The sequence below is a fragment of the Manis pentadactyla genome, chromosome 2 (assembly GCF_030020395.1).
Source record: "Manis pentadactyla isolate mManPen7 chromosome 2, mManPen7.hap1, whole genome shotgun sequence".
NCBI lineage: Eukaryota > Metazoa > Chordata > Mammalia > Pholidota > Manidae > Manis > Manis pentadactyla.
In genome coordinates this window covers 197,012,762-197,034,678 of record NC_080020.1, presented here as the reverse complement: position 1 = coordinate 197,034,678, position 21,917 = coordinate 197,012,762, and the positions used below count along the sequence as shown (strand labels likewise).

General features: G+C 39.8%; 2 protein-coding genes across 4 annotated transcripts in view; one reads left to right on the top strand and one right to left on the bottom strand.

The window, feature by feature from the left end:
- The first annotated feature begins 1,792 nt into the window (after positions 1 to 1,792).
- MSH6 (mutS homolog 6) lies at positions 1,793 to 20,586 on the top strand. 3 transcript variants are annotated; one of them, XM_036925867.2, is made up of 10 exons: positions 1,802 to 2,167; positions 9,880 to 10,085; positions 12,392 to 12,558; positions 13,699 to 16,243; positions 17,594 to 17,859; positions 18,930 to 19,047; positions 19,334 to 19,423; positions 19,880 to 20,034; positions 20,124 to 20,323; positions 20,416 to 20,586. In XM_036925867.2, exons 1-10 carry the CDS (start codon positions 1,920 to 1,922, stop codon positions 20,489 to 20,491), a joined length of 4,071 nt encoding a protein of 1,356 aa, XP_036781762.2. In that variant the 5' UTR covers positions 1,802 to 1,919; the 3' UTR covers positions 20,492 to 20,586. The 3 variants fall into 3 exon arrangements, 2 of the variants coding, with proteins under 2 accessions (XP_036781762.2, XP_057353216.1); XM_057497233.1 differs by having other exon boundaries at positions 1,975 to 2,141; XR_008995851.1 differs by lacking the exons at positions 18,930 to 19,047; positions 20,124 to 20,323; positions 20,416 to 20,586 and having other exon boundaries at positions 1,793 to 2,167; positions 19,880 to 20,035.
- The window catches only part of FBXO11 (F-box protein 11), a 116,787-nt gene continuing 115,422 nt past the window's right edge, over positions 20,553 to 21,917 (bottom strand). The window contains exon 23 of the mRNA XM_036925870.2: positions 20,553 to 21,878. Within this exon, the coding sequence (XP_036781765.1) occupies positions 21,749 to 21,878 (130 nt within the window). The 3' untranslated portion in view covers positions 20,553 to 21,748. The remainder of the gene's footprint in view (positions 21,879 to 21,917) is intronic.

Sequence of the window (21,917 nt, the reverse complement as noted above, 5' to 3'; positions counted from 1 at the left end):
AGCTCTGAAACAGTAGCTTATTCTGTTTGCTCTCATTTGGGTGTTCTTTGTTTATATCCACACACGAATGCACCTTCTGGAGATGGGCTGGGTGATCTCACTACCAAGGGATTTTATGTTTCATAATTTGAAGATATGTGACTTACTTGGTAACTCTTAATGACTGTGATAGGCATCACACTGTAGCTTCCAAAATTTGGCCCAAAGTTAATATTGTTCTCATTAACGATGAGGAAACACCTTCAGAGAAGTAAAATTGCTCAGTTACCTGGCTGGTGGGCTAGAATCAGAGCCTGTGTGGGTCTACCCAGACTTTTGTAAAGCAAGAATAATATTATCTAGTTGGATTACATGAAATAGGATTTTTATACTTCAAAAAAGGCTGAATATTGGCAAGTGCATAGAGTTCAACCTAATTCAAGATTGTTGTGAGGATTAAATGAATAAAATGTTAAGTTGAAGCAGTGTAACATTCCTGTTAACAACACAGGACTCCAGAACCAGCTTCCCAGAATTTAAATCCGTACTCCATCACCTTTTTTTCCTGCTTTATCTTTGGTGAATTTCTTGACTCCACTGTGTCTCAGTTTTTGCAGCCATACAATGGGGATAAATACAGGTCAACAATCTTTTACTTGCAATTCTGAAATTTAGAAAGCTCTGAAAACTGAAAGTTTGTAGAAAACTCATTTGGTAGCAAATTTTGACCTAGTTTACCTGAGGCTATTTATAGTCTGTATTTATCCCACTTAGAATGAATAAGCATATGTTTTGCTGCAGAAATATGGATTTCAGGGTGTTGCCCCAGACTTTCTGGAGAGAAGAGGTAGCATCTCTCAAATTTATCTAAAACAACGCTGATTTTATTACTTTTAACAAAGAAGAACGCTGTGGCAGAACAGTCTTCCCAAAGTAAAGAGCTGATCTTACATGTTTTTACCAAAGCACAGCTGTTGCTGATTGGGGCTGTTTTCTGGGATTCTGGATTCCATAGGTACTTATTCACAAACTTGGGGTTAGGGCCAAAGAATTGACAGTCTTCCAATTTCTTGTATTTAAAGAATAGGAACTGTTTATTCACACCCTGTAATGTTCTTAAAATCTGAAAAATCCTGCATTGACACACCTTGCCCAAAAAGTTCAGCTAAGGGACTGTGGACTTTCAGTACTTACCTCATGGTTGAGAAGATTTAATTAATCTACGTAAAATGACTGGACTGTTGCCTGGCATAAAAGCTCTGTGTAGCTGGCAGGTTTTTAGTTTAGACATGCAAAGGGCCTGCCACTTCGAATTCATTTAGCATGTATTTATCAAGTGCCTGAACATGAGATTTGATTACTGCAAACTAAAGCCTGAACCCTCTTTGGGATTCCTTGGCGGAAGCGCTCTAAAGGCAGGTTTTTTCATTCAGGTGCCGGAAGGCATTTCTTTGTAAGGGCCTTTTTCCGCGGCCCTTCGGTTAGCCGCATGCACCGTGGCCACTCACGCCCACGCGGTGCGTGCACTTGGCACACAAGGGTCCCCCAATATTCGTAGCTCCGCAGTCGCGTCCGGCTTCCGTCCGAGGTGTTCCAGTCCTGACCAGCCCCCAATCGCGAGCGCGCCAGACCCACAGTCGTTCCGGCCGCCAGGGCCGGAAGGCAGGGGGCCACAGGCAGTTCGGGTAGCTGCCCGGCGCAGAGCGCCGACCCCTCCCCTCTCCACGTCGCGTGGCGCTCCGAGGGGGCGGGGCCGGATGCGCACCGACCTGGTCGCCTCCCGCGCACGCCCGGGCGCCTGCCCATTGGCCGTTGGGGACAGGGTTCCTCCCGCGGAGCGCACCTCCCCCTAGATTTCCCGCCAGCAGGCTCCGCGCGGTGGGTACAGCGGCCGTGGTTGCTGAGACCCGCAGAGCGTTTGGGCCTAGTCGGCCGTCGCCATGTCGCGACAGAGCACTCTGTACAGCTTCTTTCCCAAGTCTCCAGCTCTGAATAATGCTAACAAGGCGCCAGGCAGGGCCTCAGACGAAGGCGGTGGCGCCGCCACCCGAGCCTCCCCTTCCCGCGGCGGGGATGCGGCCTGGAGCGAGGCCGGGCCTGGGCCCTTGGCGGGTTCCGCGCCGTCGCCTGAGGCGAGGAACCTCAACGGAGGGCTCCGGAGGGCGGCAGCGCGGGCAGTCCCCGCCAGGTATGGGGAGTGGGCGGAAGGTGGGAGTGCGGCGGCGGGGCGCATGGAGCCTGGCGAAGGGAGGCTCGCCGCGGAGTCCTGGGGGTGCGTGGCCAGGCCCTGGTCCCGGAGGTGAAACTGTACATTTGGCTTGAAAGAGTGCAGGAGCCATATGTGCTGTTGGCATTGAGTGTAGACTGTAAACAGGGTAGTAGGAAATAGGCTGCGGAAAGAAGGGCTGGAGGGGAGGGGAGCTGCGCACTCAGGAGGAAGAGAGGCGCTGGGTTCCGCCAGGTGGGGTGCGGGGTGGGGCGCGGGTGGAGAGGGAGTGCCAGCTGCTCGAGTGCGGAGGAGAAAGGGAGCTGGGAGCATTGGGGGTGGGGCGGAAGAGAAAGGAGCTTTGCTTAGTGTGGGTTGTGCCCCCAGGGCGGGGGAGGGGTGGTGCCTACCCGGGCGTGGAGGGGGTGGAAGGAGGGATGCTTGCCGGGGAGGTTGAGCGCCTGCAACCGGGAGTATGGCTTGCAGAGAGTGGGATGCAAGGAGGAGCTTGCTCCTTCCTAGCTGGGATAGCGAATCGAGGGGCCGGAGACGTTCGGACGCCAAGACGCGATAGGGGCGGCGAGCCTTCGGCCTGGGTGTGTGGGATGAGCGAGACGTGGGAGGGGGCTGAACCCCGAACTGAGAGCGCCGGGGGTGTGTCACGCAGCAGACCAAGGGGCCTGATTGGCCCGAGTGAGCAGGGGCGGGGCGAGGCGGGGTGGGAGCAGAGAATGTTTGGGTCCGACGGGGTCATTTTGTAGGTAGACAGCGGATGAACCAAAACAGGCGAGAAGTTCAGAAGCTGTATTAATTTCGACCCACGTAGAACTGTAGTGTCAAGTTGAAAAATGTTATAAGATGAAATAGCGCATCTTTTGTTGACGGTTCCATGAGAGGCTGGGGCATCGTAGTTTTTCCTAGGCGTTGATCTGGCACTTGGGCAGCGATGTTTAATGGCGATCGTGGGGAAGCCTGTCTGGAGGTGTTTTCCTAGCTCTTTGGGTAGTTCGGTGCTGTTCCAGGGCGCGGCTGGTCGTTCGTCGGCGCAGGCGGCGGCGAGATTCTGAAAAACTCGCATTTACTGAATCCCAGGTATTAGGCATAAATTATAATGGTCGCCGTTTGGAAGGATGAAGAAATACAAGTTCAGGAAAAAAAAACTTGAATTCAAGATCAGGGGCTTCGTTATTGATTTTGAACAGTGGATTTCAAAAGCCTGAGTTTGGGATGTCCTACAGATTTATCAAAGTCTAAATGCAATTATAGTGTTGCCTCGTTTAAGCGATCTTTTCAGGCAGTTTATAAGTGTGCAAGGAGTAACAGGAGACGCTTCCCTAGAAACTTGGCATTGTTTATTTCCAGTTGGTTATTTTTGAGAAACTGGAAAAAAAAGACACAGGAGAAGCTCTGAAAACAAATTACTCTTCTATAAGGGAAATTTACATTTATAAAGGAAATCTCCATTTGGTAAACGCGTCTGCCACTCTGTACCAAGAAGAGGATGACTAAAGCACGCATACACACAAAAAAGTGGTTAGTGGAGAAGCCACTGACTTAAATCTGCATGACAACTGTACCTTTGTTTACTGCTCTTTCCTAGTAACCTCCCATAACTTCACCCAGTCCGTCTTTTGTCTTCAGTTGCAGACGGTATTTAAAGTGGTGACTTGGGCTGGGCTGTTTCCTGGAGTTACTCAGTTCTCCTTAGTATCTCAGGAATACCAGAGGTATATATGTTAATAAACTTTTGTTTTTCTCCATCTTTTATTACAGGGGGTCTCAATCAACTCAGAAGGGTAGAGGGAAAAATATTTTTCCTCTCCTACTTGTGCATTCTCTGTAACATTATGTTTGATGGTGAGAGATGTACGATGTGTTACAGCGTTTACTTGAACATGAATTGATTCTTCCTGCATCCATGCTAATGGGCACATTTATTTTATGGTTGTGCTTTATGTATTTACTAGCATATACTGTTTATTTTTTGAGGTCAATTCAGAAGACCTGGTGTAAGCACAGCATTGTTTACACCGGATCTCCTACTGTGGGGACTGTTTAAGGAGTAGTCAAGAAAGAGGGACATTTGATACTAGGCTTGATATTTGGGCTTCATTAAACAAATGTTCATGTACCTACTATGCTAGGCATAGTATTAGGCATTATGGGTCCTGGATACAACAGTGAACAGGATAAGAAAAAAAAGATTTCTAGAACAGGAGCTCAGAGTGTATGAGCTCGAGCTCTGTGTGCTTTGCTAGAAGGGGTATGTGTATGGTGCAGGGTAGGGTTTAAGCTCTCTAAGCTGAGACCCAGAGAACAGGAGTTGGCTGGGCTACTGTGGGAGTTAGTGAAGGGGATGTTAGGAAGCTTGTTCAGGAAGAAGATGGTCCTGCAAACTGTGGTAGACAGAAGATAGGAGGCAGGGACCTTGGAGAAGGTATGCAGGGATCTAGTCACAAACTGGCTGATGAGCCACAAAGCCTTTAATTTTTTTCATCGGGTAAGTTGAAAGCTTTAATAGAAGTTGAGCATCTTTAAAAAACAGTCTTATATTTCCTCTTGTGCTCATGTTCAATTTTTTTTTTCTTTTTCTCCCCTTAGTTCTTTCCCCTAGTCAGTAATGTGTGGTGCAAAAATCTTTTCCCACTGTGGATTGTTCTTTTTGCTCAGTTTAGGACATATTTTGAACAGAAGTTAATGACTGTAGAGTTTTGTCAATCTTTTTCTCTATGGTTAATGCTTTTGTAGATTTTATTTAGGAAAGCCAGAGGGGAGATAGGTGCTTTAGAAATCTCCTGAAGTGTGGTGTTTGGGGGAGACCAGTTAGGAGGCTGCTTTGGTAAAGGAGAGGGGATGGGGGTAGTGCCAGTGGGGATGGAGAGGAGTTAGAAGAGGAGTGGAGAGAGCTGGAAGTGGTAGAGTAGGCAGGTGTGGGTGATGATGTGATTATAGATTTCGGGAGATGAGAGGAAGAGTTGAGGTGACATCAGTTTGAAGTGAATGGCAGTGAGAAAAGTCAGGATGTGCACACTTCCGGGGCCTTTTTCTCAATAAACACTTTTTGTATAGTAAGATCATAATTTAGAGCTGTGAACAAGTTTCTGACCACTTAAATCTGGTTTAAGAAAAAACACATTTTAATTGTCTTGGCTAGTTTATTTTTCACAATCTCATTTCAATGGTAATCATCTCAGCTGATTTTGGGTAGTGCAAGAACAGTAAAAGTCTTATAAGTCTTTCTACTTGCTGTCCTCATTCAGATAAGAAGTGTTGTGTCAGGCCTGACAAATCTTTTTTTTTAAAGAGCCTTTAGTTAAAGGTGTTAAAGGGAACTGTCTGCCTACTTTTCGGTGCCTTAATTTTCATATAGTTAAACATTTATAGTAATATTTTCCAAATATTAGTATACCTAATAGTATTGTAAGGATTAAAGCATTTTAGAAAGTATCCTGTGAACTCATGGTTTCACAGACCTAACTTGTTTTCACTGATAAAAGTATTAAAAAGGTGCTCTTTATCTTTTAATTTGGTCAGTGGGAACCATAAACTGACTTTCAACTTTTTAACATGACCTCAGAACTTTTGAAAATACTCTGATTCTGATGACAAGTTGTCAGTTTTCCTTGCTCCAAAGCATGGAATTAACTCAGGTTTCTTTTAGTTTCTTTCTTAGTACTATTTCGGAAATCATATTAGATTGCCATTTTGGATGATAATTTATTAGTCACCAGTACATAAGTGGTGGGCCATAGGTCATTCCCAAGCTGAGGGAAAGCAACAAGGGCATATGGGCAGAGCACAGGTTAGGAGCTCGGTGTGACGGGAGGCCGTGGAATCGATTGCTGATGACTTCTCTTTTCTGAGTACTGCATTTAGTTACTTGAGGTTAGGGAAAGTCTACTTGAGTGGTACACCTTCAGGGGTAGGTGCAAGCACTAATAGTTGGATTTCTAAAGTTGGTTTGAGTGTTTTCACATCTTTTAAGACTCAGTGTTTGCATGCACAAGTTTCTGTTAGACAAACTCAGTTTATGTTTTGTTTATAGAAGAAAATTCTAGCAGTGCTTTGGTATTTGATTTTTTTTTTTTAAGTATATAGCCAAAAATGTTGATTATGAATTTGGGGCACAATCAGTAATCAACAACAAGGTTGTGGACTAAAGAGCAAACAAAAATAATGGGGTTTTTAAGCAGAATATTTAAAATCCGTACAATGTATATTTACCTCTACTAAGCAATTATTTTTATTTATGTGAAGGCTTTACATTTGTTTTCCTGAGCAGTCAGCTTTTTCTCTTATATTTTTTCACTGTCCTTAAAATCCCAAGAATATCAAACATTTTGAGATATATTCAAGTTTTAAGAAAACTTACAAAATCATAATTAAATCTTATTTATGTAAGTATATTGTTAAATAATTCCAGTACTTTGAATTTCAGCTTGGGCTTGAGGAAGAGCCAATGTATTTTACATCATAATTAATACAGTATTTAGTTGTGAGGTGACTTTTTGCCCAAGTATTTTCAGGTTGGATTTGTATTGCATAGGGCTAGATGACCATCATTAATACTACTAACACAGTTCTAGTTATATGAAAAGAGAAAAATGTTAAAGATTGTTGGAAAATATAGCCAAATATTAAAATTGATATTAATTTATGACCTTTCACATTTTTTAAGTAGAGCCAGTTGTATATGTCTGTGATATTTTGAGATTGGCTCTTGTAAGCACCAATGTATGAAAAACAGCAGGTATTCAAATAGCACATTCCAACTGTGATTTCATGCTTACAGTAAGTTTATGTATTTTAAAATACAGTCTTAAGTATTGATAGAAAAATCTGAATATTTGAATGGATTAGAGTATATGTTCCTTATATTTTGGCATTCTTTGGAAAATGCACAACTACTAAAGGTAAGAGCTTAAATGACCTTTGAAGAATTAAAGTTTGCACCCAAAAAACAGATTTAAAGAATTTCTTTGTTAGCATTAAGTAAAGTTTTGAGAAATGTTTAAAATATTTAGTTTTAATACACTATATATTTTATTACCTGCCTAATTTCTCTTTTTGGCTTGAAGCCACTGTTTACTGGGCCAGAATTTTAAAGTTAGCATTAGAGGAAACTTGCATATTACTGATCTTTTTAATTTTAGTATTTTATAGTGTAACATACTTAACAGTGGAGAAGTTAGGTTGTGTGTAAGATTCTATAAGTGTACGGTTATATTGAGGATAATGAGAAGCTGAAAAACAAGTTTTTGTTTAAACAGTCCAGGTTAACTTGAACAGTTCATTTTAGCTTTTCTGATAATGGGTTTATTTAAAAACTAACAATTGCAATTAGCTTTTTACACATTTTTTTCTCTAGTGAGGATGCACACTGCCTTTCAAAGAAATTTAAAGACGTTATAACTTATTCATGTTCAAACTTTTATTATGTAGTAGCTATAGGTATAAAACTAAAAATTTTCCCACTTGTCTTGGGTCTCAGTCAGAAACTTGAGGATAGAAAGGAATTTCACAAGACAGGTATGGCCATCTCATATTTTTTGCCCAAGAATTGTGATCAAGTCATTTTCTCTGGGAGTCCCTCAGATGGCTGAGATACCTGCAAGTGCTGTGTTGCCCTGAACCAGGCAAAGTAGAATTCCACTGGGTTTGGGGCATCCTGCTCCCTTGAACTTAAAATGTACCACCAAGATGTGCATTCTCCTGATGCACTACTGTTGTTCTTGAGATTTGTGACTGACATATGTAATGAAATAGCTGGTGTCCAGTTGAGCTCTTCTTTAGTTCTTACCCTCCATATAGCACAGTCCACACAGGTTAAAAAAAAAAAAAACTTACTTTCAGCTTTACAAACCACGAACGTTAGTAAACCTCAAGCCATACTGGTCAGCCTCAGGGCTCACCTAGAGATTATTAAATAATTTCAGTACACAAGGGAGGAACTGCCTCAAACTAGCCAGCAATGGGATTAAGGTTTGCTATGTACACACCATATTCTTACCACAACTCCATCTCCAAGGGGATTTAGTTGCCCTTAAGAAGGGCAGCCAAGTCTAACATATGGTGTATCCCTTTCCGTAACCTTCCCACCCCCGTCAGAGAAATCTGCCTTGGGCAACACAAAGATTGAACCTTGATGTTTCAGGACTGTATAGCCAGAAATATGCTTTCTCTGGGAAGACATACTCATTGACAAAAGTATTTGCTCTGGTTGGCCAGTCTTCTAAAAGTTACCCTCTGAGGTCAGACTCAGAACTAATAGTGTCTTTATACAGTTGAGCCCTGAACCACAGAGGTTTGAACTGCTTGTGTCTACTTACATGCAGATTTTTTTTCCAATAAGTGTATTGGAAAAAATGATGGAGATTAGAGACGACTTCTTTTTTAGCTTACTTTATTATAATACAGTATATGATATGACACAGAATACATATTAACTGTTTTATGTTATCGGTAGGGCTTCTGGTCAACAGTAGGCTATTTAAGTTTTTGGGACGGAAAAGTTAAACTCTGATTTTTGACTGTGAGGGGTCGGTGCACCTAACTAAACCTCCACCCTAACCTCCCCCTGCCCCTACATTATTCAAAGGTTGGCTGTATAATCAAAGGTTGCTGTAGATTACTTTGAGTTGAGAAGAATGAATGTACCATAAAGGCCCTTGAGCCAAGCTCTAGCCCCTGTCATGTCTCCTTTCTTCTCCTCTAATTAATTGTCTAGCATAGGGGTTTCTGTAAGTCATATTTTTTGAAGGAATAGTTTAATTTCATGGTAGGGTCTGAATAAAGGTGGCTTTAATTGACTAGTGATTACCACTCTTAAAATATTCTGGTTTGTAATGTACTTGTTTTACTTTTGTAGTTAAGCGGAAACCTTTAAGCAGGTTTAGAATCTTGGTATATAGTACTTGAGCAGAATTTATCAGCCGTTGTGGCCTATCACCAGGGACTCTAGTTGTAGTCTGTTAGCTAGATTCTTCATTCCCTCCTCTCCCTGTCTCAGGAAACTTTCAGGCCTAAATTAGTTTTTGTGAAGGTTGAATATCTGTTTTTGAAACTGTAGGCATACGTACTCATTTATTTTGGGCATATTACACACTTACCTGTTGAGTTTTTCCATGACACTAGATTTTTAGGGACAGGTGGGTAGATAGCTTTTGGAGTGTTTAAAATACATAGGAGATTAACTGGAAATAGATTCCAAGGCAAAGCCTAAAGATGTAATATTTAATATAATTAGCAAATTACAGAGTTGATATGTGTGGTGGTTTGTTAATGCTGTGGGTCAGATCCTGTTCTTGGTATATACCATATTGCAGTATAGGTTTGATTTGTTACATTTTGCAAAGCATGTACAATGAGTCTCTGCCTTTTTTTTTGCCATCAGTATTCTCCCCAAATTACATTTTAAACTTTGAATGATTGAGTAATATATCACCTTAATACCAGAATTGATTATATTTGCCTTTGCTTTAATAAATAAGCATTCTGATATTTGATTATATTTTTTAAAAGATTTAAACATCTGATTTTCAAAAAATAATTCTAGAATTTCTAGTTTGAATTTTAATGCCAGAAGACATCAAAGGAGTCTTATGCCTTCCTTGTAATTGTATACTTGTAGGTAATTGCCTGTAATGCAACTTAACCAAATTATTAACCAGGTTTGTATTTCCTTTTGGCAACAGTTCTTGTGACTTCTCACCAGGCGATTTGGTTTGGGCCAAGATGGAGGGTTACCCTTGGTGGCCTTGTCTGGTTTACAACCACCCTTTTGATGGAACATTCATCCGTGAGAAGGGCAAGTCTAAGTCTGTTCGAGTTCATGTACAGTTTTTTGATGACAGCCCAACAAGGGGCTGGGTTAGCAAAAGGCTATTAAAGCCGTATACAGGTAAGGAGTCCCTCTGCAGTGTGTTAGAGTGTATGGGAGAGAGTGCGTGCACAGGAGCGCAAGAGTCAGTGTCTCCCATAAAGTGAAATTAAGTGTATTTTACTCCAATAAATTGCAGGAGTGGTGTGGGGGAAAGCTCTAGCATGCGAAAAGGCTAAGATGCAGCTGGTTGTCAGCCAGTTTGTTGTGTGGAGTGGAATTTCTATTTCTGTCCTTTGGGTGTGACACAACAATATCATACCTTTGAAGAAAAAATTGGATCTCATGATTTGGACCAAAACACAAATTCAGACAGGAAAAGGGTAAATTAATTAGTGTCCCCATCTTAAAGGATCCAAAAGAAAGGCAGTGTGGTGAGGATACACAGCTTATAGATAGTGACATTTGCTAAGATAGATGGAGACCACATGCTACTGGGCCTTCAAAATCTTTTATCTACAAGCACATCTGAGTTGAGTTTCACATTAGACTTCTGGAACCTTAACTTCTCTTCCCAGGTCCAGTGTTACTTGTCACTGACATCAGTCCTGCATGTGTGGCTTCACTTGGGCTTGGTGCCCCCTTATCAGTCTCGTGAATTGCATAGTGCATGCAGTGTGACTGCAGGATACAGTGCTTTTACACTTGAGCACGGACAAGTCCTTGCCCATTATCCTCAGACTTTCAAGGCTAGGATGTTACTTGGGAATCAAAACAGAGGTCATCAGTCAGTTTGCCAGATATCTCTGAGAATCATGGCTGTTGGCCTATCTTGTGGGGTGGGCACACTGAAGAAAGTTAAGTCTACATAGAAATCTGACATGCCAGTATAGGAAGAGAATCAGGAAATTTGGTTCCATCTTCTCCACTAATTGGCTGTGTAATCTTGGCCACCCAGAGTAACTTGCTTTCTGATACTGTTTATTCATAAGAGAGTTGTGCAGATAAGAGGTCTTTTTCCAGGACTAATTTTGAGATTCTAAGCAAAGCTTTGGCAAAATCACTTTAAAAAGATAAAAAAAGTTTACATTTATTTTGTCATTATTTTATAACGTCACCCCTGTATGTACTGCTCTTTGCCCTTTAAATTGCCAGATTGTTGCAATACCTGTATATGAATAAATCAGAATCTCCCCCCACCCCCCTGCCCCCAATTTTTCTAGTCTGTCTGAGAATTGTAGTTTGCATCAGGGTTCCTTTTGGGAATGAAGATAATCACTAGATAAGTGGGGGATGAGTGGAGCTTTAACAGACATTTCAGAAAAAGTTCAGGAGCCACCCTGCAAGCATTTTGTTGAAATTTATAGCTTCTCAGTTTTTTAGAAATGGGAAATAGCACCTTTATTTTAGGCAGTCCATAAAAGTTGCTAATTTCATGGGAATTTAGGATGTCCTATTTTAGGATACAGAAAGAAAGAAATGTAATGTTTGGATCTTAAAATTAGACAAATTCATGCTTATTATAATTATATTTGGGCAGAAGGAGAGAGCAGACACTCGTAGTTAACCTCTGGAAAAGAACAATTTTGTATCATCAGACTTGTGATATGCATCTAATCTTTTGTCAGTGGATGGAAATGTCATTTAGTATTACAGCTTTTTATTTTATTTTTCTATTTTTTATTATTTTATTTTTGCCATCATTAATCTACAATTACATGAAGAACACTATGTTTATTTACCAGGCTCCCCTCCTCACCAAGTCCCCCCTCCACACCCCACTACAGTCACTGTCCATCAGCGTATTACAGCTTTTTAAAATGAAATGAATAAAGGAAGAGTTTCACTTTAAAGCAGAGTAAGACATTTTGATGCAACTATTTTGGGAAAAAAAATTTAACCTTCAAAGTTTGACATGAGTTACTTAACTCACAGAGTTTTTGTTTTTTCTATTATATCCTGTCTGCCTGCCTTGGGGAGAAAACTTATTTTAATATCATGGCTTCATTTAACTTTGCCCTTCTGAAGTAATTTTTTTTTTAAAAGGGTCTCTAAACAAACTCTTTTTACATCTCATGCCTCACATAAAAAGGTGTGCTTTAACCTGTCTAGGGCCATAGTGCCAGGTCATTAGAAGACAGACTTAAGTGATCCTGGGTGACCCAACAGTTAAGGCAGTTTCAAGGAGGTGAAATAGGTAATGTCAATTTCACTGGTAGTTTTTCCCTAAAAACTCCTTTCTTGTGAGCTTTATTGATCTGTGTCAATCAGAAATAGAGAGGCATTAAAAATTATACTTCATGTCATTCTTGTTCATTATGACAAGTGTCGGTTGAGACAACTACCCTGCCATCAGCTCTTTATAAATACCATACATATTCTTTTAGGTTCAAAATCGAAGGAGGCCCAGAAAGGAGGTCATTTTTATAGTGAAAAGCCTGAAATACTCAGAGCAATGCAACGTGCAGATGAAGCCTTGAATAAAGACAAGATTAAGAGGCTCGAGTTGGCAGTGTGTGATGAGCCCTCAGAACCAGAGGAGGAAGAGACGGAGGTGGGACACTAGAAACAGTTCTGTTAGGGGAGTAATGAAAGGGGGGTGCATATTAAAGTGAAACAGTCTTATTTATGTACACTTGCATTTTATATTCACTTTAGTACTTAAACACTCATACTTTTGTACTTCCCTGGACTAAATGAAGTTAGATCACTTAGACTCTCAGCAGCTGTTTTCGTCCAGCCTGCTGGAGGACACATGCTGTAAGATAATAAGCAGTGACCTAGGGATAGGAAGGACATGTTGGTAAAATTGGTCATGGTGTCTGGTAGTAAGCTATGTGAGGGTGTGGTCAGGCCCTGGAAATTAATTACCCAGTTTTATTCTCTTAATACCTCTGGTATTTGGATTGATAAGAATAGAGGTTGAAGAACTTTGAAATAAAACCTTGGTTTCAAATGTTGATGGTCATATATAAGTGAATTAAATCCTGTTAAGGAAATGAACAAATAATTGGTTCACTTAAACCAAACATGGTCATTATTCTCTAATTTAGTAAATTAATGAGCTGTGTGCTTAAGAGAGATTCATCTATGTAAGTAACCAAGTTTGATTTTATGTTTTATTCTCGCCTTATAGATGAGATAGGGAATAAGCAAGTTATGGTATTTTAATAGAAATGAATGTTTTGAATCTTATTTTTGACCAGGAATCATAACATTAGCCAGAGGTTTAGAATTGGATGGTAACTACAAAGATCATTTAGTTTCATCCTATACATGTGAGGGAGATCTATATGGGACTGTGTTTTGTCCAAGAAGATAGAACTGGTTTATAGAAGTGCAAGAACTAGAACCAATATTACAGTAAAGAAAGAGTAAACTTCATAATATGACCATCTGTAGGAGGAGAGATAGAAGAAAGATAAGAGCAATTTAAAGTTATTTCCATAGCTGACTGAATGAAGAATCACCTGTAGTCATGCTAATGACTTTATCACTATTGTGTAGGACAGAATCACTTAATCTTGTAGTGATACTTGCTTCAATGTTAGCTGAAACTGAAATTGATATTTCTTAAGAAAGAAAATATGTTATCTTTGTGGAGGTGGGTTTTTCTCTTGATATATGAAGTTCCAGCATGCTGACATTTTCCAAATTCTGCTTTGTTTTTAAATAAATTTTCCTTGCCTTCTAGGTAGGTGCAACTGATGCATCAGATAAGAGTGAAGAAGATAATGAAACTGAGAGTGAAGAGGAAGTGCCACCTAAGGTGCAAGGATCTAGGCGTAGTAGCCGTCAAACAAAAAAACGAAGGGTCATATCAGACTCTGAGAGTGACATTGGTGGCTCAGATGTGGAATTCAAGCCAGATGCAAAGGAGGAAGGAAGTAGTGATGAAATAAGCAGTGGAGTAGGGGACAGTGACAGTGAAGGCCTAGACAGAGCTGTCAAAGTTGCTCCAAAGCGGAAGAGAATGGTGACTGGAAATGGCTCCCTGAAAAAGAAAAGTTCAAAGAAGGAAATGTCCTTAGCCACCAAACGAGCAACTGGCATTTCATCAGAAACCAAGAGTACTTTGAGTGCTTTTTCTGCCTCTCAAAATTCTGACTCCCAAGCCCTCATTAGTGGAGGATGTGATGATAGTAGTCGCCCCAGTATCTGGTATCACGAAACTTTAGAATGGCTTAAAGAGGAAAAGAGAAGAGATGTGCACAGGAGGCGTCCTGATCACCCTGATTTTGATGCATCTACACTCCACGTGCCTGAGGATTTCCTTAATTCCTGTACTCCTGGCATGAGGAAGTGGTGGCAAATTAAATCTCAAAACTTTGATCTTGTTATATTTTATAAGGTGGGGAAATTTTATGAGCTGTATCACATGGATGCTCTTGTTGGAGTCAGTGAATTAGGGCTGGTATTCATGAAAGGCAACTGGGCTCATTCTGGTTTCCCTGAAATTGGATTTGGCCGATACTCAGATTCCCTGGTCCAGAAGGGCTATAAAGTAGCACGAGTGGAACAGACTGAGACCCCGGAAATGATGGAGGCACGATGCCGAAAGATGGCACACATATCTAAGTATGATAGAGTAGTGAGGAGGGAAATCTGTAGGGTCATAACGAAGGGCACACAGACCTACAGTGTGCTGGAAGGTGACCCCTCTGAGAACTACAGCAAGTATCTTCTTAGCCTCAAGGAAAAGGAAGAAGATTGTTCTGGCCACACTCGAGTGTATGGTGTGTGCTTTGTTGATACTTCACTGGGGAAATTTTTCGTAGGTCAGTTTTCAGATGACCGCCATTGTTCCAGGTTTAGGACTCTAGTGGCACATTATCCTCCAGTGCAAGTCTTGTTTGAGAAAGGCAATCTCTCAGCAGAAACGAAGATGGTTCTGAAGGGGTCATTGTCCTCTTCTCTTCAGGAAGGCCTGATACCAGGCTCCCAGTTTTGGGATGCAGTCAAAACCTTGAGAACTCTCCTTGAAGAAGGGTATTTTACAGAAAAGTTAAATGAGAAAAATGGGGTGATGTTGCCCCAGGTGCTTAGAGGCATGACATCAGAGTCTGATTCTCTTGGGTTGACACCAGGAGAGAAAAGTGAATTGGCCCTCTCTGCTCTAGGTGGTTGTGTCTTCTACCTCAAAAAATGCCTTATTGATCAAGAGCTTTTATCAATGGCTAATTTTGAAGAATATAGTCCCTTGGATTCTGGCATCGTCAGTGGTACAAGACCTGGTGCTATTTTTGCTAAAGCCAATCAACGAATGGTGCTAGATGCTGTAACACTGAACAACTTGGAGATTTTTCTGAATGGCACAAATGGTTCTACCGAAGGAACTCTGCTAGAGAAGATTGATACTTGCCATACTCCTTTTGGTAAGCGGCTCCTAAAGCAATGGCTTTGTGCCCCACTCTGTAACCCTTATGCTATCACTGATCGTCTGGATGCCATAGAAGACCTCATGCTTGTGCCTGACAAAATCTCTGAGGTTGTAGACCTTCTAAAAAAGCTTCCAGACCTTGAGAGGCTACTAAGTAAAATTCATAATGTTGGGTCTCCCCTCAAGAGCCAGAACCACCCAGATAGCAGGGCTATAATGTATGAAGAAACTACATACAGCAAAAAAAAGATTATTGATTTTCTTTCTGCTCTGGAAGGATTCAAAGCAGTATGTACAATTATAGAGATTATGGAAGAAGTTGTTGATGACTTTAAGTCTAAAATCCTTAAGCAGGTTATTACTCTGAAGACAAAAAATCCTGAAGGCCGGTTCCCTGATTTGACTGTAGAATTGAACCGATGGGATACAGCCTTTGATCATGAAAAGGCTCGAAAGACTGGACTCATTACTCCCAAAGCAGGATTTGATGTGGATTATGACCAGGCTCTTGCTGACATAAGAGAAAATGAACAGAGCCTCCTGGAATACTTGGAGAAACAGCGCAGTCGAATTGGCTGTAGGACCATAGTCTATTGGGGGATCGGTAGGAACCGTTATCAGTTGGAAATTCCAGAGAATTTCATCACCCGTAATTTGCCAGAAGAATATGAGTTGAAATCCACCAAGAAGGGCTGTAAACGATACTGGACCAAAACTATTGAGAAGAAGTTGGCAAATCTGATAAATGCTGAAGAACGGAGAGATGTGTCATTGAAGGACTGTATGCGGCGACTATTCTATAACTTTGATAAAAATTACAAGGACTGGCAGTCTGCTGTAGAGTGCATTGCAGTGTTAGGTAAGGCTTTCAATAAGCTTATTTCTAAGGCTTTGGTTAGCGATGCCCTGAGTCTCAGCTGTGCATTGAGATGTTAAGTCCACTGGAGAGTCCCCATTGAGGCATATACCTAAACACAACAAAGTATATATTTGGAAAAGTATGTAACTTGCAGCCTCAGTAGGCAAAATGACTGGGTCACTCATAGCAATTTAAGTTCTTTACTGGAAACTTGGCCTTTCGACTTTAGTCTTGAATAACTGAGCAAAGGGTCGATAAAAGACTTTTAGTGCATTTAATGAAGCAACCTCTATTCTAGAGCAAATTTCCTTTTCAGTTGAATTTTTAGTATTCGATAAATACTGTTTTTAAGCTACTATTTTTTGTACACTGATTTTAAAACTATCCCTTGACTGGTCACTTCTTTAGTTTTATTGTAACATTCAGGCATTTTTTTTTTTTGTATTCCAGTGGGTTTCTATGTGCATATTTTCCAAGATTTTAATCTCCCATTTTCTCTCTTTGCTCACTGTCAAACTTCCTTTCCTACAGTTGATTTCTAAGAGCTCCAGTACTTGTCTTTGTAATTTGGTAGCCTTTTCAGCTTCATAAGTTAATTTTTTCTTTAAATTTTTGAGCCTTTGCCATTTTACTTATTAGGCTTTTAAAAAAAATATTAGCAACCATAGTTTATCCCAATTTGTAACACTATTTTGATCTGAACACAGTTGTACAGACAACTCTACAGAATAGAACAGCATCTTCTGTTTGAGTGTGCCCCATGTATTCTTTAAACCAACATAGCTTCAAACAATTTGGTGGGTAATTTATAAAGTCTTCCCTCAGCAGAGATGTTGAAATAGGTGAATTCAGTTTCCTCTTAAGATTGTTTTATAGATCAGTGTCCCTATTGTTGGATTCTCTTCTACAAAGTGTTAACTCCAGGATTATGTCACATACAAGATCATTATAGCATCACACTCCTGTATCTCTTAGCTTCCCCTTGGCATTCCTCTGGTTCAGATGTTAGTAGACTAAGTCTTACTTGAAGGAGAGAGATTCTTGAGCTGAAATTGAAAGTTATTTCTCATTTCACTACAAGTGCTATAATGAACACAGGCACATTAGAACAGTTAGGGTAATGACTCACTGTCAGTTAATGAGTACATTAACAAAGCATTTTATGTATTACAGTTAATGATAATGATGTCACTAACTAGAGTACCTGTTTGAGAAAAACTGCTGTGTCTTAAAAGCAAGTAGTAGAAATACCACCTCCCTTGAAAAAGCATTATTGGTAGAAGCTGGGTCTTTGGGCTTATAAAGAGATCTTATAATGACAATACTTCAGTTTTACCTTCTCTTCAACAGATGTCTTATTGTGCCTGGCTGACTACAGTCGAGGGGGTGATGGCCCTATGTGTCGCCCAGTAATTCTCTTTCCAGAAGACACTCCCCCCTTCTTAGACCTTAAAGGATCACGCCATCCCTGCATTACAAAGACTTTTTTTGGAGATGACTTTATTCCTAATGACATTTTAATAGGCTGTGAGGAAGAGGAGGAGGAAAACGGCAAAGCTTATTGTGTGCTTGTTACTGGACCAAACATGGGTGGCAAATCTACACTCATGAGACAGGTAAACTGACTCTTAAGGCTTTCTTACAATAAGAAAGAATAATTACATATTAAGCTATTCTTTTTCCAATACCACATGAATTGCATAGAATTCAGTCACTGAGGAAGCAAAGGGAAACCCCTTGTGTTACAAAATTGAGAAACGAATTTACCTCATTGTTCAAATGTCTGCCTGTTAGGGGAAGTAGGTATGAAAAAGGTTGGGGGGGAGCGTATTTCAGGAAATGATTTCTGTACAAACTCTTTGACTTGATTGAATTCCTCAGAAGGTAGATATATTCATAATGAATGAAAAGTATGCTGCTATTGCAGGTTTGCCTTTAGATTTCCATTGAACCCTTTTTAGCTGAACCATGGTAGACTTACTGATAGGAAAGCAAGTAAAATTCATGACTTCTAGTAACTATTGAGAGCTGCTTTCAGGGAAGATAATTAAAAGATTAGTCTTTCTTTTACACAAGTGGTTGGCCAGCCAATTGAACTGAACATGGTTTTTACATTTTTAAAGGGTTGTAAAAAAGTGCAATGGACATTGGGCCCTTATCAGAAAGTGTTTGATGACCCCCCTGCTCTCCTGTGCGTTAACTTCTCTTCACCAATTTTGTTAACTAGACAGTGGCAGTGTAATGTAGTTAACCCTTTTTTCATTTTTCATTAAAAATTACCTGGAGAGCTTGACAAAGAAGTACGGGGAGGTGGTGGTGGCTTTCCATCCTCTGAAATTGGTCCATTTGGTGTGGAAATAGTTCTGGATGTCAGTTTTAAAGAGCTCCCAAGTGATTTACTGTGTAGGTAGGGTTGAGACTCACTAGTATAGTGGTTCCATATACAGGCTCTGAAGTTTTAAGGCCGTTTAAGCCCTGTTAAGGCTCTTGGCCTTTCTAAGCCTTACTTTTCCTACTTAAGATTGTATGTAAAGGTTTTTTAGAGTGCCTGACTCCTACGTAATGGTTCTTAAGAAAGATGAGTGTTTATTAGATTAGCTTATTGTCTCTTGGATCTCTGTGTCTACATGTATACCTGTGTTCTTTAATACCAGTCATAAAAGACTTTTTCCTCCCTCATTCACAGGCTGGCCTATTAGCTGTAATGGCCCAGATGGGTTGTTATGTACCTGCTGAAGTATGTAGGCTCACACCAATTGATAGAGTGTTTACTAGACTTGGTGCTTCAGACAGAATAATGTCAGGTGAGGGTTTTTCTTTCCACCCAAGGCTTTATTATTTGATAGTTATTTCTCTATTTTAAGCAATTAAAAAAATCTGCCTGTAAATCTATATGAGCCCTTTTTTTTCTGGTATAGACATTCTGGTATTTTAAGAATTGTATAATCTCTTAATGAGATTTAACCTTTAGTGTTACTGGGTAGCTCATAGTAGATCCAAATGATATGAACATAAAAGGATGTTATGAGTCTTAAAATGTTATACTCTTACAGGATTCTTAAAGTGAACACCTATTCATCATTTTTTCAGGTGAAAGCACATTTTTTGTTGAATTGAGTGAAACTGCCAGTATACTCAGACATGCAACAGTACATTCCCTGGTGCTTGTGGATGAATTAGGTAAGACGTTACTATTTCCATTTGAAGGCTGTATTTTAAAACATTTGTACACTTTTTCTGGAAGAACTTCTGAAAGACATCTCTTAAAAAAAAAAAAAAAGAATACTATAAGTATACTTAACTTACCTTTGTGCCATAGACCCATAGTTGGAGATAAGAGATAATGTGAAAGGTCTTGCTTTAAATTTCTTAATCTTACTAAAATTTAGTTGTCTTAATAAGGGGATAATGAGAATATTCAAGGAGAACGAATTGAAGACCAGGTTACTAGAGCAGCACTGTACCACCACCGAAGGGCCTTAAGCAGACCTATTTATAGAATACTGTTGGATTTAGTGACTGATGCTGTTCATTCTGTTTTCTCCCCCCCATTCCAGTGTACGTTGTGAGGTACATTTTGGGGTATATAATAAGGCAGAGTATGTAATGTAATTTGTGCATATTTTACTTTGACAGGAAGAGGTACTGCAACATTTGATGGGACAGCAATAGCAAATGCAGTTGTTAAAGAACTTGCTGAGAATATAAAGTGTCGTACACTGTTTTCTACCCACTACCATTCATTAGTTGAAGATTATTCTCAAAATGTTGCAGTGCGCCTAGGACACATGGTAGGTGCAAAATATTAAAAAATTGTTGAGGTTTTTGAATCGGGTACTTCCATTGTTAGCACCTAACTAAACGAAATATTTTTTTTAAGGCATGCATGGTAGAAAACGAATGTGAAGATCCCAGCCAGGAGATGATTACCTTTCTCTATAAATTCATTAAGGGAGCTTGTCCTAAAAGCTATGGCTTTAACGCAGCAAGGCTTGCTAATCTTCCAGAGGAGGTTATTCAGAAGGGGCATAGAAAAGCAAGAGAATTCGAGATGATGACTCAGTCACTGCGATTGTTTAGGTAATTACATACAATTTTGCTGTGCAGAATTTATTAAAATAAGAGGCCCTCTTAAGAAATGTGAACTAAAACTTTTTCTTTTCTATTTTAAGGGAAGTTTGCCTGGCTAGTGAAAAGTTGACTGTAGATGCTGAAGCTGTCCATAAGTTGCTGACTTTGATTAAGTAATTATAGACTACATTGGAAGCTTTGGGTTGACTTTTGACAAAGGTGGTAAATTCAGACAACATTATGCTCTAATAAACTTTATTTTTTAAAAATGACCATTTTTCCATTTTCTTTCTAGGAAATTAAACCCTTTTAATTCTTAACTACCTTCTACATAATGGTTATTGAATACTCCACAATATATTAAGTCTAGATGTTATGGTACATGCATACACTTTCAGGCTGTTTATACCCACTGTCACCAATACACATAAATGGGGGTAGGGGAAAGCTATGAAACTGTATAGGGCTGTATATATACTTGTCTCAGCTTAATGCAGGAAATTGTTTTAATTTCCAGCAGTTTGTCTAACTGTTCAAAAAAAAACTATGAACAGAGTTCAAATACAGGACTGTTTTTAAGAGACTTTCTAAAGTGTACTTTAAAACATAGTAGTTTTTACCTTTCACAAAACTGAGTTACAAGAATACTTTTTGTTTTACAGTGCATCCCTTCCTAGGAAGTCTCATTAAAACACTCTTTTTCTAGGGGTGATTTTTTTGAATGCTGCACAGGGAAGGGAAGGAAATATAGTCTTAACTTTTCTTAAAGGATACCAGAAACATTGCTGGATATAATTTAAGATTAGTGTTTTCTCTTTCATAGAAAGAACGTACATACTGGGACATGAGTACAGTTACAGCAAGTCTAGGTGTGCTAACAAAACAGGGCACATTCAAGTACAATAAGATTTTGCTTGAAATTAAAAACAAAACTACATGAGATTAAAGCATTAAAATCATATTTCTCAATCTGAATACATGTTAAAAAAAATCGAAAGAAATGCAGAAGTGCTAGCTCACATTTTTACCATATTACAAAAGCAATTGGTACCCATGTCCATAAAGGCAGCAACAAAGCTGCTTGTCTATTGAAGAGTACTACTGCAAAGTGGACTGCATTCAATGCTAGTTGTAAAAACACCAGCTTTTTTCAGAAGTTGGTATCTGTACAAAATTGCAGCTTATTTTCTTCACTTCTGTCCCTTCAAAAGTCTTTACACAGTAATGCTAAAACACCCAGCTTTGAGATCCTGAGTCAATATATTGCCACTTTCTTTTTGGTAGCTTGAGCTTCATAGTGTCAACTGACCTCGTGTATCCATTTTTAATACAGTCTCTTCCTGTAGCATGGGCAAAAATTTTAAATCTTCTTCCAAAAAAAATGTTCTAAGTTATGATGTTAGAATGGCAGGACTTTTTCTTTAGGGAAGGAATTCAGTTGTGCTGCAATGTATTAGATTCTATAGGTGGAGCAGAGTCATATAGTGTATCTGTATCATGTGTAGGCTCACCAGCTAATGTACAGGGATTAGACAGTGTTCCAGCACCACAGTCACAGAAAAACCTAAAGCAAAATGAAAACCCAAAAATTAGGAAAGTGAGG

Bases quoted from the DNA above. Each gene is read 5' to 3' on its own strand.
- MSH6 (XM_036925867.2), top strand. From the start codon at position 1,920: ATGTCGCGACAGAGCACTCTGTACAGCTTCTTTCCCAAGTCTCCAGCT. The intron at 12,559-13,698 runs GTGGGACACTAG...CTTGCCTTCTAG, and splicing joins CAGAGGAGGAAGAGACGGAG to GTAGGTGCAACTGATGCATC. The intron at 20,035-20,123 runs GTAGGTGCAAAA...ATTTTTTTTAAG, and splicing joins CAGTGCGCCTAGGACACATG to GCATGCATGGTAGAAAACGA.